This window comes from Dipodomys merriami, unplaced genomic scaffold (genome assembly GCF_024711535.1).
Source record: "Dipodomys merriami isolate MVZ:Mamm:240054 unplaced genomic scaffold, mDipMer1.0.p SCAF_8, whole genome shotgun sequence".
Lineage (NCBI taxonomy): Eukaryota > Metazoa > Chordata > Mammalia > Rodentia > Heteromyidae > Dipodomys > Dipodomys merriami.
In genome coordinates, this window is record NW_027206401.1 from 33,146,625 (window position 1) to 33,162,715 (window position 16,091).

At 36.8% G+C, this 16,091-nt stretch overlaps 1 protein-coding gene across 1 annotated transcript in view; it reads left to right on the top strand.

Moving 5' to 3' along the window:
- Positions 1-16,091, top strand: part of Sec63 (SEC63 homolog, protein translocation regulator) — a 75,434-nt gene that overhangs the window by 49,262 nt on the left and 10,081 nt on the right. The window contains exons 14-19 of the mRNA XM_070010712.1: positions 1,892-1,974; positions 4,876-4,935; positions 5,119-5,292; positions 7,614-7,772; positions 9,520-9,621; positions 14,126-14,224. Coding sequence (XP_069866813.1) covers positions 1,892-1,974; positions 4,876-4,935; positions 5,119-5,292; positions 7,614-7,772; positions 9,520-9,621; positions 14,126-14,224 — 677 coding nt within the window. The remainder of the gene's footprint in view (positions 1-1,891; positions 1,975-4,875; positions 4,936-5,118; positions 5,293-7,613; positions 7,773-9,519; positions 9,622-14,125; positions 14,225-16,091) is intronic.

The window sequence follows — 16,091 nt, forward strand, 5'->3', positions numbered from 1 at the left end:
CCTGGGTGCTGTCCCTCAGCTCTTCAGCTCAAGGCTTAGTGCTCTACCACTTGAGCCACAGTGCCACTTCCGGCTTTTTTTTTCTGCTTATGTGGTGCTGAGGAATCGAACCCAGGGCGTCAAACATGCAAGGCAAGCGCTCTACCACTGAGCCACCTTCCCTGGAGTTCTTTAGGATAAATTTTTTTTTTTTTTTTTGGTTGGTTGGTTGTAAAGCTTAAACTTTGGGCCTGGGCACTGTTCCTGAGCACATTTGTCAAGGGTATTGCTCTACCACTTTGAGCCACAGCTCAACTTCAGTATTGTTTCTTTTTCTTTTTCTTTTTTCTTTTTTTTTTAATTGAGATTAAGTGCTTCCACTTCAGTTTTCTGGTGGTCAATTGGAGATAAGAGTTTTAGGGATTTTCTTGCCCCGGGCTGGCCTTGAACTACAGTCCTCAGATCTCAGTCTCCTGAAAAACTAAGATTACAGGTGTGAGCCACCAGTGCCCACCTAGGTTGATTATTTTTAAGGTATTATTCTATATCTGGGGCTGTCTTGGACTGTGATCTTCCTTTATATGCTTCCTTGTGTTAATGGGATGACAGATTTGTACTACCTTGTCCAGCCATTAGTCAAGGAGTATTTTAAACTTTTTTTGCCCAGTCTGGCCTTAGTCTACAGTCCCCTGGTTTCACCTTGCAAACAGCTAGGAACCACTGTGCATTGCTAATAAGAAATATATGTGGGTTTTTGGTTGTTTTTTTTGTTTTGTTTTGTTTTTCTGTTTTGAGACATGGTCACACTGTGTAGTCTAGGCTGGCCTGAAACTGTATTTTCCTATCTCACTCTCCTAAATGGTAGGTTAACAAGTAATAATCCTATTGTTTAAACTTTATATTTTGAAATAATTTTAGACTTAAGAGAAAAAGTTGCAATAATAGCATAGAGTTCTGGTTCCCTTTTCCTTCAGTCACATTGTGTGTAATTTAATTTAATACCTATTAGTTAATTAATACCTATTATAAAGCTTGGACTATTAGTAACATTATTTTAAAAAAACCATGGAACACTTCATAAATTTGCATGTCATCCTTGCACAAGGGTCATTCTAATTGTAGCATATGTGCTGCCAAATTGAGTGCTTACAACTCTTTTCTTTGTGAAAAGAAAAGATACTGATGTTCTTCCTTTAAAAGATATCTCTTTAAGCCAGGCACCAATGGCTCATGGCTGTAATCCTGGCTACTCAGGAGGCTTAGATATGAGGATCTCGGTTCAAAGCCAGCCCCAGCAGGAAAATCCTTGAGACTCAATCTCCAGTAAACCACCAGAAAACCAGAAGTGGTGCTGTGGCTCAATTGGTAGAGTGCTTGCCTTGAGTTGAAGAGCTGAGGGACAGCACCAAGGCCCAGAGTTCAAGCCCCATGACCCACAAAAGAAAAAAAAAAGATATCTCTTTAAGATGTTTTAGAGTATTAGTTTTCATTATTTTAATCTTGTATTCAAGCACTAAGTAGATGAGTAAAATCTTGTGAATTTTAAGCTTTGCTAATTTCATAATAGAGTGACAGAGCTGTGTTGTTAGTCCTCACATTAGCATTGGTTTTAAAGACTTGGGTTTGAAACTTGGCAGTACCAATGCCAGCTTTCGTGTTATGGGACATTTTACTTCAGTTTGGGAGTTGGGTTTCTTCTTTAAAAGTGAAAATTATATTTTGTAGAGCTGTTGTAAGGATTAAAGGAATCAGTCGTTTTAAAGCATCTACAGAGTAGCAATAAATGATTTTTTAGTATAACATAATATGCTCGGAGTACTGAAGTATCAAATTGATTTTTGTAAGTTTAATAATTATTGTTTATATTACCTTATAACAGTTTTTAAAATTTTTATTTTCTTTGATTTTATAGTATTGGATGATGAAGATAGTAACAACATCACAGTAGGTTCCCTGGTTACAGTGTTGGTTAAATTGACAAGACAGACAATGGCAGTAAGTAATCCATTTGTAGTTTCAAAGTTTTTTTGTTGTTGTTTTTTGTTTTATTTGGCAGTACTGGGATTGAACTCAGGGCTTTTAACTTGCTAAGCAGATAGATGCCCTACCACTTCAGCGATAGCCCCTGTTTATGTTGGTTATTTTCTAGGTAGGGTCACTCTTCTATACCTGGACTGTTCTGGGCTAGGGTCCTTCTACTTGTGCTTTTCCCAGAGCTGAGATAACAGGCACATGGCACTGTGCCTGTCCATTGAGTAAGATGAAGTTTTGCCAACTTCTTTGTGCCTGGGCTGACCTCAAACCACCATCCCCTGATTTCTGTCTCCCAAATAGCTAGAATTACAGCCTTGAGCCACCACTCCTGGCAAGATTTTTATGCTTACTTTCCTCACCTTTTTTTTTTTTTTTTTTTGGGTCCGGTCGTGGGGCCTGAACTCTGGGCCTGGGCGCTGTCCCTCAGCTCTTCAGCTCAAGGCTAGCACTCTACCACTTGAGCCACAGCACCACTTCCGGCTTTTTTCTTATGTGGTGCTGAGGAATCGAACCCAGGGCCTCGAGCATGCAAGGCAAGTGCTCTACCACTGAGCCACCTTCCCAGCCCCTACTTTCCTCACCTTAAGTGCTGTCTTAAAGTCAGAACTACTCTTATTAACAGGTTAGCTGTTTTGGAATTTTATTTTATGAGTCATAGTTTCATATACTAGGTTAATAGATATAATAGCTTAATATATACTTTTTAGAATTAAAAATTAACACAATGGATTAATAAACAATCACCCAAAGTCTCACTGCTTTGAATGATATATTTTGAAACTGATTGTTTTAAATACCCTAATGGGTATTTATTTGGTGATACTAAATAAAATGTTAATTTTTGTGATAGCAAGTGGTCAGGAAACATTTGTGTCACTTGGATTCTGGATGAAATGTGCTTCCTAGGAGAAGGGGAAATTAACCTGTTGTCAAAATCAGATTTAGAACCTAAAACTTAACCCTCACATGCTCTGCTCTGAACTATGTGACACAAGCAGTAAATTAAGACTTCGACTATGACATATGTCATAGTTGAACCTAGATAATAAGAGAAGAAATGAGAAAGTGATAGTAAATATTTTAGTTTTCACAGGTCTTACAGATGTTTGGAACATCTGCTGAACTCACTTAGGTTTCTATAAAGCATTGTTTCCAAAGCTGTGGTGAGCCCAGGATATGACTAGTGGCAAGACACTTACCTAGCACGATAGGTTCTATCCCAGTAACATAAAGCAGAATACCAAAAACCAACAAAAACTCTGATGGGCCCTAGTTTGGTGTAGGGTATATCTGAAATCCAAACATTTAGTTTTGGAAGGCTAAAGCAGGAGGATCACAAGTTCTGGACCAAAAAGCCTGGAGACATGGCTCAGCAGCTAGTATTATTACCAACCTGCTATGTACACAGCCCTGAATTAAAACCCAGTACTACCTAAAAAAAAAAATAAATAAAAAATACAGAGTTCCAGTACATCACAAGACCCTGCTTCCAAAGCAAGCAAGAAAAGCTGGTGGTATGCCATAGTTCAATTTAACCTCTGTTTAGACCATCTCTGTTGTTTAAGTGCTTACTAATTAAAATTGTTTTTACTTGTTTATTACTTCCATGAAGTATATTAAGCATAACCATATTACTTTCCATCTTCTACTATAGATTCTGGTCAGGTTTTTAGTGAGATTTAGATCTTAAATTCACAGCTTTTGTAGTGGTTGTAATTATTGTTTTAGGATATGTTGATTTTCTTACTGATCTCCTTAAGCACAGATCCAATGAGCAGTATCACTGGCAATAAAAAATAAACTAATAGGGCTGGGAATGTGGCTTAGTGGTAGAATGCATGCCGGGCATACATGAAGCCCTGAGTTCGGTTCCTCAGCACCACATAAACAGAAGAAGCTGGAAGTGGTGCTGTGGCTCAAGTGGTAGAGTGCTAGTCTTGAGCAAAAAAAGCTCAGGGACAGTGCCCAAGCTCTAAGTTCAAGGCCCAAAACTGGCAAAAAAAAAAAAAAAAAAAAGATAAACTAAATTAATAGTAGTCTCATTAAACTTTTAATGTTAGAAAATAATGTGATACATTCAAAAAAAATTTTTTTTTCGATTGTGGGGCTTGAACTCTGGGCTTGGGCGCTATCCCTGCGCTCTTCAGCTCAAGGTGAGCGCTCTATCGATTGAGCCACACCACCACTTCCGGTTTTCTAGTGGTTTATTGGAGATAAGAGTCTCAGACTTTTCTGCCGAGCTGGCTTTGAACCGTGATCCTCAGATCTCAGCCTCCTGAGTAGCTAGGATTACAGGTGTGAGCCACCGGTGCCCAGCTTACATTCAAAAATTTTAAATATTCATTTGGTTGCTGTTAAAGTAGGGTGAAATTTTTAACTGAAATTTTTTTATTTTATAATTTATATATTAAGTTACTGAATTTAAGTACACTATACTTTTCAAAATATATTCAAGATAGTATACTTCAAAAAGTAGTTACTAGCTGGATGCTTGTGACTCATCCTGCTATCCTAGCTACTCAGGAGGCTGGGATCTGAGGATTATGGTTTAAGGCTAGCCTGGGCAGGAAAGTCTGAGACCCTTACCTCCAATAAATTACAAAAAGTTGAAAGTAGAGCTAAGGCTTAAGTGGTAGAATGCTAGCCTTGAGCAAAATTCTAGGCCCAAGACTGGCACACATACATAGAAAAAGATACCTACCTGAATATATATACATTAGTAATTGCTAAATCTCCTCCCTTCCCCTCAAGTTATAGCCAGCCTCAAAAGGGCTAAACTAATAGACATTTTGGAAGCTGTCTTTGTTCATCTGGAAGATAAATATAGGCTAACGTTTTATGTTTTTCTTTTGCAATCTCTAGGAAGTGTTTGAAAAGGAACAATCCATCTGTGCTGCTGAGGAACAGCCTGCAGAAGATGGGGTAAAAAATTGACTTTTCTTAACCTGTCCTTTCTGGTGAAAGAAATGTTTTATTTCTCTGATTAATTTAGGTTACTGTGGAAGAAGAACTTAGGAAACATTTATTTGAGCCAATCTCATGTAAGAATTACTGTGACTTCCAAATGATCCTATTACTGAATGTGCTATGTGTTGTGACTTACAGCAGAATGATGCTAATAAGAACAAGGTAAAAGGAGGATGGCAGCAGAAGAGCAAAGGACCCAAGAAAACAGCTAAGTCAAAAAAAAAGAAACCTTTGAAAAAAAAGCCTGCATCTGTGCCATTATCACAGTCAAAGCAACAGAGACAAAAGCAGGCTAATGGAGTTGTTGGGAATGTAAGTTTATTATTGATGGTGTTGTTATGGTACATAGTTACACACATACATATCTTACGTATATAGCTCCTTGTGTGTGTGTGTGTGTGTGTATATATATATATATATATATATATATATATATATATATATATATATATATATATGTATGTATGTATATTTACCCATGAAACTCAAATCCAGATTTTAAAATTCTTAGCACCCTAGAGCTTCCTAGTGTTTCATCTCGGTCAATGACCTGTCCTTTCATTCTGATTGTGATGATTGTGATGAGTATGGTTTAGCATAGCTCCGTGTGTGTGTGTGTGTGTGTGTGTGTGTGTGTGTGTGTGTGTGTGTATTTGGCAGTACTGGGGTGTGTGTGTGTGTGTGTGTATTTGGCAGTACTGGGGTGTGTGTGTGTGTGTGTGTGTGGGTGGGTGTGGGTGTGGGTGTGGGTGTGGGTGTGTATTTGGCAGTACTGGGTGTGTGTGTGTGTGTGTGTGTGTGTGTGTGTGTGTGTGTGTGTGTGTGTGTGTGTGTGTGTGTGTGTGTGTGTGTGTGTGTGTGTGTGTGTGTGTATTTGACAGTACTGGGGTTTGAACTTCCATGAGGTTTACTTATGTAGTTTACGCTACCATTTGAATCATGTCTTCAACCTGGTATTTTTGCTGGTTATTTTGAAGACAGACTCTCATAGGACTTTTCTACCAAGTCTGGCTTTGGTCTATGATCCTTTGACTTTCAGCCTACTAAATAAAAATGCCTGGATAATTTTGCAGATATTTTAGTCCAGACATTCTTCATATAAATGCAGACTACTATTTCTAAGCTTTATGTCCTCCTTTTTGTCTTTCTCTGATAGCTATAATTTTCAGTGTAATACTGATTAAAAGTGATAAAAGTAAACACCCTTGACTTGTCTTTTGATCTTAGGAAGAAAGCAAACACTTTCACCACTGTGTTTTTAGCTGTAGGCTTTTGTACATATTCTTTACTTAGAATAAGAAGTATTTCCGTCTATTCTTTTATTTTCTTTTGGGTATTTTGCATGCTTTGTCTGAATTCAGTCAGTTGATAAAATTTCATTTTTCCCTTTTGTTAATATGCTGAATTGATGAATTTTTAAAAAAAGTCTTAAAACATCCTTGTGTTCCTGAGTCAGATTTCATTTGGTGATAACATAGGATCATTTAAAAAAAATAGTGGTCCCTTAGACTTGATAATATACTGTTTGAATTCTTACATCTATTTATTTACTTTTTTTTTCTGGTTGTGGGGGCCTGAGCTCTGGGCCTGGGCACTGTTCCTCAGCTAGCTCTTCAGCTCAAGGCTAGTGCTCTACCACTTGAACCACAGCACCACTTCTGGCTTTTTTTGCTTCTGTGATGCTGAGAAATCAAACCCAGGGCCTCATGCAGGCAAGGCAAGCACTCTACCGCTGAGCCACCTTTCCAGCCCTCTTACATCTATATTTATAGGAGAATACTGCTTTGTTATTCACCTTTCTTGTAATATTCTTACCAGGTTATACTCACATGTGAGGGAATATTCTTTCCCTTTTTAGGGAGTTTGTGTAAGTTCATGTTTCATTTTATTTGGAAGCTATTTTCTAGATAAACTGAGTCTGGAATTTTTAAGAGCACTTTAATTGTAGAGTCTTTTTCTTTAACATTCTGCTTTTGTAAGTTTTTTCAAGGGATTTGTCTTTTTCTTTTAAGTTGTGTTTATTGGGATGACAATTCATACTATCCTTTTATTTTTTAATGCAGATATAGTACTATTTCTTATAGTATAATTTGATTTCTTTCTCTTTTTCTTTAGCATTCTTGTTAATGGGCTTATTACTTTTTTTAATCTTCAGAAAACTGTTGGTTTTGAGTTTCTCTTTTGTGTATCAACTTTTTGTTTTCCTGATTTCTAGTCATTTTACTTTCTTGGCATTTCATTACTGTTGTTTTTCTTCTTGAAGTGAGCTAGTAGATACTTTACCTGGAGTGTTATCTTTCTTTCTAAATTATTCTCTGGCAGTTACAGAAAATGATCTTAAACTCCCAAAGTGGTACTCTTCTACAAATAGCCTATTTCCTCTCATCAACTGAAGTATTTTATATGTTATGTTTTTGAAGGCTGAGTTTTAGCCATTGTGGTAGTATATTTTACAAATAGAAATGGGATGTTTTCTGTCTCTTAGTATAATGTTCATATTTTTATAAGATTCTCTACATATGGTAAATAATTCTGTATGCTGTATTTAGTGATGCTAAGAAGAAATGTCAAGGATTCAGAACGATAGACTCAGTGAGATATTCAGAACTTTCATACTTGCCTTTTCCTTGTAGGAAGCTACAATAAAGGAGGATGAAGAAGAACTATCTGACAAAGGCAGTGATTCTGAAGAAGAAGAAACCAATAGAGATTCCCAGAGCGAAAAAGATGATGGTAGCGACAGAGAATCTGATAGAGAGCAAGATGAAAAACAAAACAAAGATGATGAAGCAGTAAGTCTTACGGTTCTAAAGAATTGGGATTATATTTCTCATGGATTTTGTTATTCTTTGTTTGCTTGTCTGTTTACTTGTCTAATACCCATATATTTTTACAACTTTATTACTAGTGTATTTTGCTTTTTATATGCCAAAATTGTATCAGACAAAGGCTGAAATCCTAGTTTTCTTTTTTCTTTCTTTTTTCTTCTTTTTTTTTTTTTTTAATTGTGGGGCTTGAACACTGGGCCTGGGCACTGTCCCTCAGCTCTTCAGCTGAAGGCTAAGAGCTCTACCACTTGAGCCACAGAGCCACTTCCAGTTTTCTGGTGGTTTGTTGGAGATGAGTCTCACAGACTTTCTTCCCTGGCTGGCTTTGAACGGTGATTCTCAGATCTCAGCCTCCTGAGTAGCTAGGATTACAGGCGTGAGATACCAGTACCCGTCCCTAGTTTTCTTAAGTTTACTTAAAAAAAAAGTAGTTTGCTAAGTACATCAGTTTGGCTTCTTAAGGGCATTTTTTAAAAAATGGAATGAATGAGCAAAGATGGGTGGTGAAATTGTAGCTGTTATTTAGAAGGCTTTTACCAGAGATTCTAAGAAGTTAGTTAAGGGAAAGCTTCATACAGAATATGGTGAGAGAACGAATTTATAGTATATGTGTATTAAGTTGTAAAGAAACACATGGTATAGAGAAGAATATATTTGGTGGACAAACAGTGGAAATTAACGCAAGTCAAGTATAACCTGATTTGCTATTCTCATTGTGTTTGTTAGTATGTTTATGACTGAGCTATCGGTCTAAAAGATCCCCTGGAAGTTTAGAAGAGAAAAAGGGATCCTTTGAGTAACCTCTGAAAAAGAAGGAAAGGCCAGAAAGAGGAGGATGTAGAGGTAGAGGCAGAAGGTAAAAGTGTGAAGAGATAATGAACTCATCCTTGGGCATAATGGGAAGTAAATGTAGGTTATGATTTTTATTAGTTGTTGCCTTCACTGTTTTTATATTTTGAGAATTAAAGTGATTGTTAGGTAATCAAAATCTATAAGAGAGGTTAATTTCTCCTTAGCTTCATTTTAAGAATATTCATTTTTTAGTATTTTAGTGTTACTAGAAATGCGTCTTAAGGTTTTGACAGACTTGTTTCTTCAGAAGACCAAAAATACATTCATTGCAACCAACAAATAATTACTCAGGATCTATCCCATTGCAAGCACTGTTTGAATGACAAAGAATGTAAGCCAGATGTGATACATGGATTGGTAGGGTCAATAGACTTATAAATAAACATTTGAGCCCATACAAGGTGTAGTGATAGCACAAAGAAAGGAGTGATCAGCTGAGTTCTCAGTCAGAGGAACATTTGTGGTAGACTTGATACCTTAGGTTTTAATGGTCCTAAAAGAAGATTGAGTAAGCTTTTACAAGACAGAAAGGGAAGAATAAAATTCCAGATGGTATTTAAATGGAGTGAAGTCATTTGGTAACTTTCCGAGAAGTGTAGGTAGTTTTAAAATGATGAGAATAAAAAAACAAGCAGGAAAGCAGTAATGGCAGGAGGGTGGAGCAGAAATCTATGTCAGATCAGGAACACCATGTTGTTCATGCTTACAGGGGTTACAGGAATAGTAAGTTTGAGCCAGAGGATGAATAGATTTTACTAAACTTCAGTAGTTAATTAACACTGTCAGGAAAAAAACAGTTACAAAATCCTTAAAATGGTCAAAAAATGTGTCATATTTCAAGTATTTTTATTTTTTCTAGGAGTGGCAAGAATTACAACAAAGTATACAACGAAAGGAGAGAGCGCTACTGGAAACTAAATCAAAAATAACACATCCTGTATACAGTCTTTACTTTCCTGAAGTAAGTTTCACTCAATTCTTGGGTTTTCCTTATTCTGTTCATTTTCTCAAATATGTCTCATTTGACTTTTATTGTTCTATGTTTAGCATACTGAGTGTGGTCTTCTCTTGATAGGTCATCTTTTTGAAGAATTTATTACAAGATGAATTACTTTTAATGAAAATGTTCTTTAAAAGGGGATTGTTAACGATTTAAGCATTTCCAGGGTTTCTGTTCTTTTGTATTTTTTGTGCGCACATTACTCAGTGTTGTGCTTACAGTTTATTTGTCATTGGTAGTGCAAAACTTCAGACAAATATATATTTTGCTTTTCACTTGACTGTTATAAATCTCCCACCATACCCTGTGGAGCAGAGGTCAACAACTTGTTCTCCCATTTGAGGAAAACTATTACACAGGATGCCTCACAGCTTTGCCACATACTACTCATGTTTGGCTAGTGGTTTCCTATATTAATCTCCTTTCTGTTTGAGAATGCTAATCTAGAGATGCTGAAGGCTGCTTAAGGAAAATTCCTAAGTAGTTTGACTCTCCTAGATAAATGAGTGGCTTTACACAGGCTGTTGTTTTGACTTAGTAAGAAGTCGGCTCAGGATTCTGTCTTAATGTACATACTGATCTTTTGGTATGTCCTGAGTTTTAGCATATCTATTAAGTGCATTTTGCTCATTGCAGTAGTTTGTCAGCATCAGGCATCTCAAAATCAAGCATTGGTCCTGTCCATGGATTGGTTTCGTATTGTAGGATGCTGAAAACTACATAATTGGTATCCATGTAACTAGTTCATTTTGGACCTTGCTTAGTTGATAATTGAAATACTTCATTTATTCCCTTAAGTGAAAGACTGTTTTCTAGTATAATCTACATCTGTATGGCAAATATCTGAAAAGTACCATTTATCAAGCTGGGCACCAGTGGCTCATGCCTGGAATCCTAGCTACTCAGGAGGCTGAGATTTGAGGATTGTGGTTCAGAGCCAGCCCAGGCAGGAAGTCCGTGAGACTCTTATCTCCAGTTAACATCCAGAAAACTGGAAGTGGCTCTGTGGCTCAAGTGGTAGAGTTCTTACCTTGAATTGAAGAGCTCAGGGCCAGCGCCCAGGCCCAGAGTTCAAGTGCACAACTGACATCTCCCCCCCACCCCCCACACCTATTTATCTAGAATCTTCTTGACATTTAATTCTCTACCTTTTTGTGTGTGTACCTACTTTGTAATTATTGACTAACGGCTAGAACATCTGTTTCACTTTTTAAACATGTACATTAATAAGTCAGTCATAGGCGTAGTATTACTGATTAATATGCACTAACACACCAATGTTTAGTATTTCTTTAGTTAAAATTAACTGACATTTTTGCTTGGTTTTCAACTATTTCCTTCTGATCCATTTTGTTTTCTCTCTCTGGGACACACCAGCATTTTTTTGTTTTTGTCTTTTAGTGCTTGAACTAAGGGCTTCATGCTCTCACTTGGCTTTTTTCTGTTCAAGGCTAGTACCCTGTCACTGGAACCACACCTCCACTTCTGACTTGTTTTGCTGGTTAATTGGAAAAAAGAGTCTTACAGACATTTCTGTTAGAGCTGACTTTGAGCTGTGATCCTCAGATCTCAGCCTCCTAGGTAGCTTCAGGTTACCTTTTCAGATTACTAGTTTTTAATGAATTTTTTAATATTATTTTCTTAAAAATTTTAAACTCAGGAAGAAAAAATGCATTGAGGTTTTTTTTAGTACTTTCTGTGAGTTGAATTATAGTCATCTCAAATTGTTTATTTTCTTAATCAGAAACAGGATTTTTAAATAACTCAAAATACTATCTTCACTATAATACCATAACTTCTATGACCTATTATTGAATAAAAATAGTAACCGAACACTATTGAAAGTGGGATATATTTAAAGCATGTATTTTTATGCATTTATAAGTCTAACATGATCTCATTTCTTTATTTGAAATTATGTACTAATTAGGATTGTTTTTATTTTTAATTAAATTATAATGTACAAATACTAACTGTAGTATCATAAAATGTTAAAGTCTAGATCAGTCAAAAATGTCCATAGGTAAAAATATTTTTGAATAAAGGTCATTGTAATTAAACACACAAGGAGAGTGAGAGAGAGGCATTTTCCAAGTTGAGAGGTAAATTAAAAAGCAATACATGTTCTAGAACATTTCCTTATATTTCTTATACTATATATAAACTGTGGTACTACCACAAATGTCAGAACCACATACTTAAAAGTGGTGTATGTTATTATTGTACTTCATTTCACTAGTAATTATGGTTGTCAGTATACTTTGTATGCTAAAATTCTAACAAGTGTTTGACTTATGTTATCTCCATCTTCCCACATAATCAATGGTGGGCACTTTCCATTTAAAAGAAAGGAAAGCTAGATTTAGAGAGACCAACCAGCCCAGGTCTTTGTGATTTTTAAAGCAAGTATTGGCAAATACAGCCTGCAGCAGGCCAATTCTAGCTCCCTAGGCCTTATTTGTAAACAAATTTTTATTAGACTGTAGCATCATTTTAGCTAAGGTGTGGGGTGGGGTGGTGTAAGTGGTAAGTGCCTGCCTAGCAAGCATGAGACCTTGAAATTCCAAATCTGGTGCCTTCTGGAAAAGAGAAAGAGCACAGCCCCAGTTATTCTTTTCATATTGTACCAGTAGATTTGAGTAGAGAGACTTTGTGGGGCTGGGAAGGTGGCTTAGTGGTAGAGTGCTTGCCTAGTATGCATGAAGCCCTGGGTTCGATTCCTCAGTACCACATAAACAGAAAAACCAGAAGTGGTACTGTGGCTCAAGTGGTAGAGTGCTAGCCTTAAGTACAGAGAGGCTCAAGGACAATGCCCAGTCCCTGAGTTGAAGCTCCAGGACTGGCCAAAAAAAAAAAAAAAAAAAGAAAGAGAGAGAGGCTTTGTGACTCTAAATAAGGTCTAGGTATTCATACTTCATTTTGAGACCACTATGTTTTTTATATAGTTTGTGAACGTAAAACTCACATATACAAGCATACATATGTTTCTCTACTGAGGTTTTTCTAACCCTCAGGTTAAGCAGAGTTGAAATTTTTTTATTAGATGCTTGTTTATATCATTATACATTTTGTGACTTGTTCGACATATTAATGCTGCAGTGCTTTGTAGCCAAAGGTATTTAACAGAAGAGTTTTTAGTTGAACCTAGTGTAGCATTATTTAAAAAATATTAAACCCCATGTTAAAGGCTGAAATAGAAAATTTTGCAATTTTGGGTTAAAGTCACAAAATGAAAAAAGTAGGAAACAAAACAACCTAGGACTCCCCCCCCCCCGCATGATTTTTACAGTTAATTTTGAAAATTGAAAGTTAAATGTAGTGTTGTTTTGATTAAATGAATATTTAGAACATCCTAGAATTTTATTTTTGAAACATTTCTTTAAAACGTATCTTTAGATTTTCTTTAAAAGATATCTTCCCTACCCAGTTTTTTATACAAATGATATTAAGCAGATAATAATATGGTTACTGAGGGGAACCGTAATATAGCCATGGTTGCTAGACATTCATAGGTTTGGTGTTTCAAACTGTTTAGTCTCCTTAGTGGTTTTAGAAACTAGTTTTGTACCTCTGTTCTGTTATTCTCTCTGGTGTTGAACATTGGTTCCTGATGTTTTAAAGTTCAACTAGAAATGCCAGGCTTATTAAAATAATATGCATTGGGACTGAAATATGGCTCAACAGTAGAGTGTCTGTCTAGCAGAGCATGAAGCCCTAAATTCAGATCTTAGTGCTGCTGTGGCTACTATTGATGATACGCAAAGAAAGGTATACACAGGCTCTTAGAATCTAAGAAGCTCTCTTATGAAAGAGTATAAAATATTTTAATGTATTTATCTTTAACTTGGCTTGTCCAAGTCCCTCCACATCTACATTATGGCTTTTATTTATTAAGAAGTAAAATTGCTAAGATGACTTGCCATATGGTATTATAATAATGTTGTTTTTTTTTTTTTTGTCGGTCATGGGCCTGAACTCTGAGCCTGGGTGCTGTCCCTCAGCTCTTCAGCTCAAAGCTAGCACTCTACCACTAGAGCCACAGCGCCACTTCCGGCCTTTTCTGCTTATGTGGTGCTGAGGAATCGAACCCAGGGCCTCATGCATGCAAGGCAAGCACTCTACTACTGAGTCATCTTCCCAGCCCCATAATAATGTATTTCTTTAGAATCTCTTTTCCCATTTAAGGTAAATTGGGAATTTTTTAATATGGAGACCCAGACCCATCAATAGACTTCAAGAAATCATTAAAACCCTCAAAATTGCATATAGAATTATTTAGGAGAACAATAAGTAGATCTATAAATGGTTAAGAACCGTTTATTCATTCAGTAAATACTTATTGAACCAGATACTGTGTCAATGCTAACGGTGTAGCAATGAACTAAATAAATGTAATATGTCTAAAATAAGACTAAATTCTGTTCCTCTAATTTTGATTATTTGTACTTCCTTTTTTTCTTTCCAGGAAAAACAAGAATGGTGGTGGCTTTATATTGCAGATAGGAAAGAACAGACATTAATATCAATGCCATATCATGTGTGTACACTAAAAGATACAGAAGAGGTAATTATGCAACAATATTTCCATTTTTAACAATGTAGCATATCTCCTTCATAGTGTTTCATATTTTTTTTCCACAGTTAGCTTATTGCATTCCATTATAACACATGTTATAATCATTCTGTAGTGTTTTGGGAGATAAGCTTATTTGAAATGTATAAAGTATTGTTAAAGGTAGGCAGTTTGGTTAGTCTTTCTTTTTATTATCTTTTTTTTGTTGTTGTTTGTTGTGGAGCTTGAACTTTGGGCCTGGGTGCTGTCTGTCCTTCAGCTCTTCAGCTCAAGGCGAGTGCTCTACCATTTGAGCCACAACGCCACTTCTGGTTTTCTGGTGGTTAATTGGACGTAAGAGTCTCATGGACTTTCCTGCCTGGGCTGGCTTTGAACCATGATCCTCAGATCTCAACCTCCTGAGTAGCTAGGATTACAGGAGTGAGCCACCAGCGCCCTGCTGGTTAGTCTTTAAAAAGCAAGATATTTTTATTAGTTTTTACCATTACTGTCTATAAGCTTACAGTTTTTTCTCTCCCCCAGAATTTAATGTTTTATAAAAATGCATAAGGTTTTGTTCTTGTTGGATTTTTACTAAGTATTATATGCTTAGTACTAAAAAGAAACCCTGGGAAAAAACATGGCTTCAGTGGTTGAGCACCTCTTTAGCAAGCACAAGATCCTGATTTCAAAATCCAAATGCTGCAAAAACAAAACAAAAAGCCCTAAGAGCTAATGATTAGGTTTTAGAATGGAAGTTTGATTTGTATGTCACTGTCCGCTGTTAATGTCTGTGTTAGGTTTTGTTTGTTTTTTGTCACTGACATATCAGAGAAACGAAAGGAAAAAGGATACTTACTTAGGCTTCTAGTTTCAGAAATATTATTCCATGGTCTGTTGGCTGCATTGCTTTTAGGTCTAAGAACTATCATGAAGGAAGGATATGGCAGAAGAAAGCTTGCCTCACGGCAGCCAGGGAGTTCAAGGAAAGCTATCAGATGAGATGCGCCTTTCAAGGGCACATCCAAGCAACCCACGTCTTCCCCTAAGCTCTGCCTCAAGAATCCATCACACACCCCAACAATAATGCTATCAAATTATGACTCCATCAGAGGAGGAATCACTGATTAGGTTAAAGCCCTCATGACATACTATTTCTGGGAACACCTTTCCAGACACACCCAGACATATATTTTTCATTGATTTAGTCATTTCTCATTCATCTTAAGAAATGATTAGGAAATGAAAATCAAGATTAGTCATTAAAGTGATAACACAAAAGGAAGATTGTGATGAGCATATTTACCAATGGGCATGAAGTTCTGTGTACTTGATTTTTAGGACAAGAAGGTAGGGGATGCCAGTACTGGAACTTGAACTCAGGACTTCTCATTCTTCCTTGGCTCTTTTTTTCTTTTCTTTTCTTTTTTTTCTGTTGGTTGTGGAGCGTGAACTCTTGGCCTGGAGCTGTCCCCCAGCTCTTCAGCTGTAGACCAGCGCTCTACCACTTGAGCCTCAGCCCCACTTCCGGCTTTTTCTGCTTATGTGGTGTTGAGGAATCGAACCCCAGGGCCTCATGCATGCAAGGCAAGCACTCTACCACTGAGCCACCTTCCCAGCACCTCTTGCTTGGCTCTTTTTCTCATGGCTCTACCACTTGTGCCATCCTCCAGAATTTTGATGGTTTTTTGTTTTTTGTTTTTGCTTATATGGTGCTGAGGAGTTGAACCCAGGGCCTCAGGCATGCAAGGCAAGCGCTCTACCACTGAGCCATCTTCCCAGTCCCCAGAATTTTGATGGTTAACTGAAGATGCCTTGAGAAATTTCCTGCATGGTCTTAGAAACATGATCCTCTATTCTCAGCCTTCTGAGTAGCTAG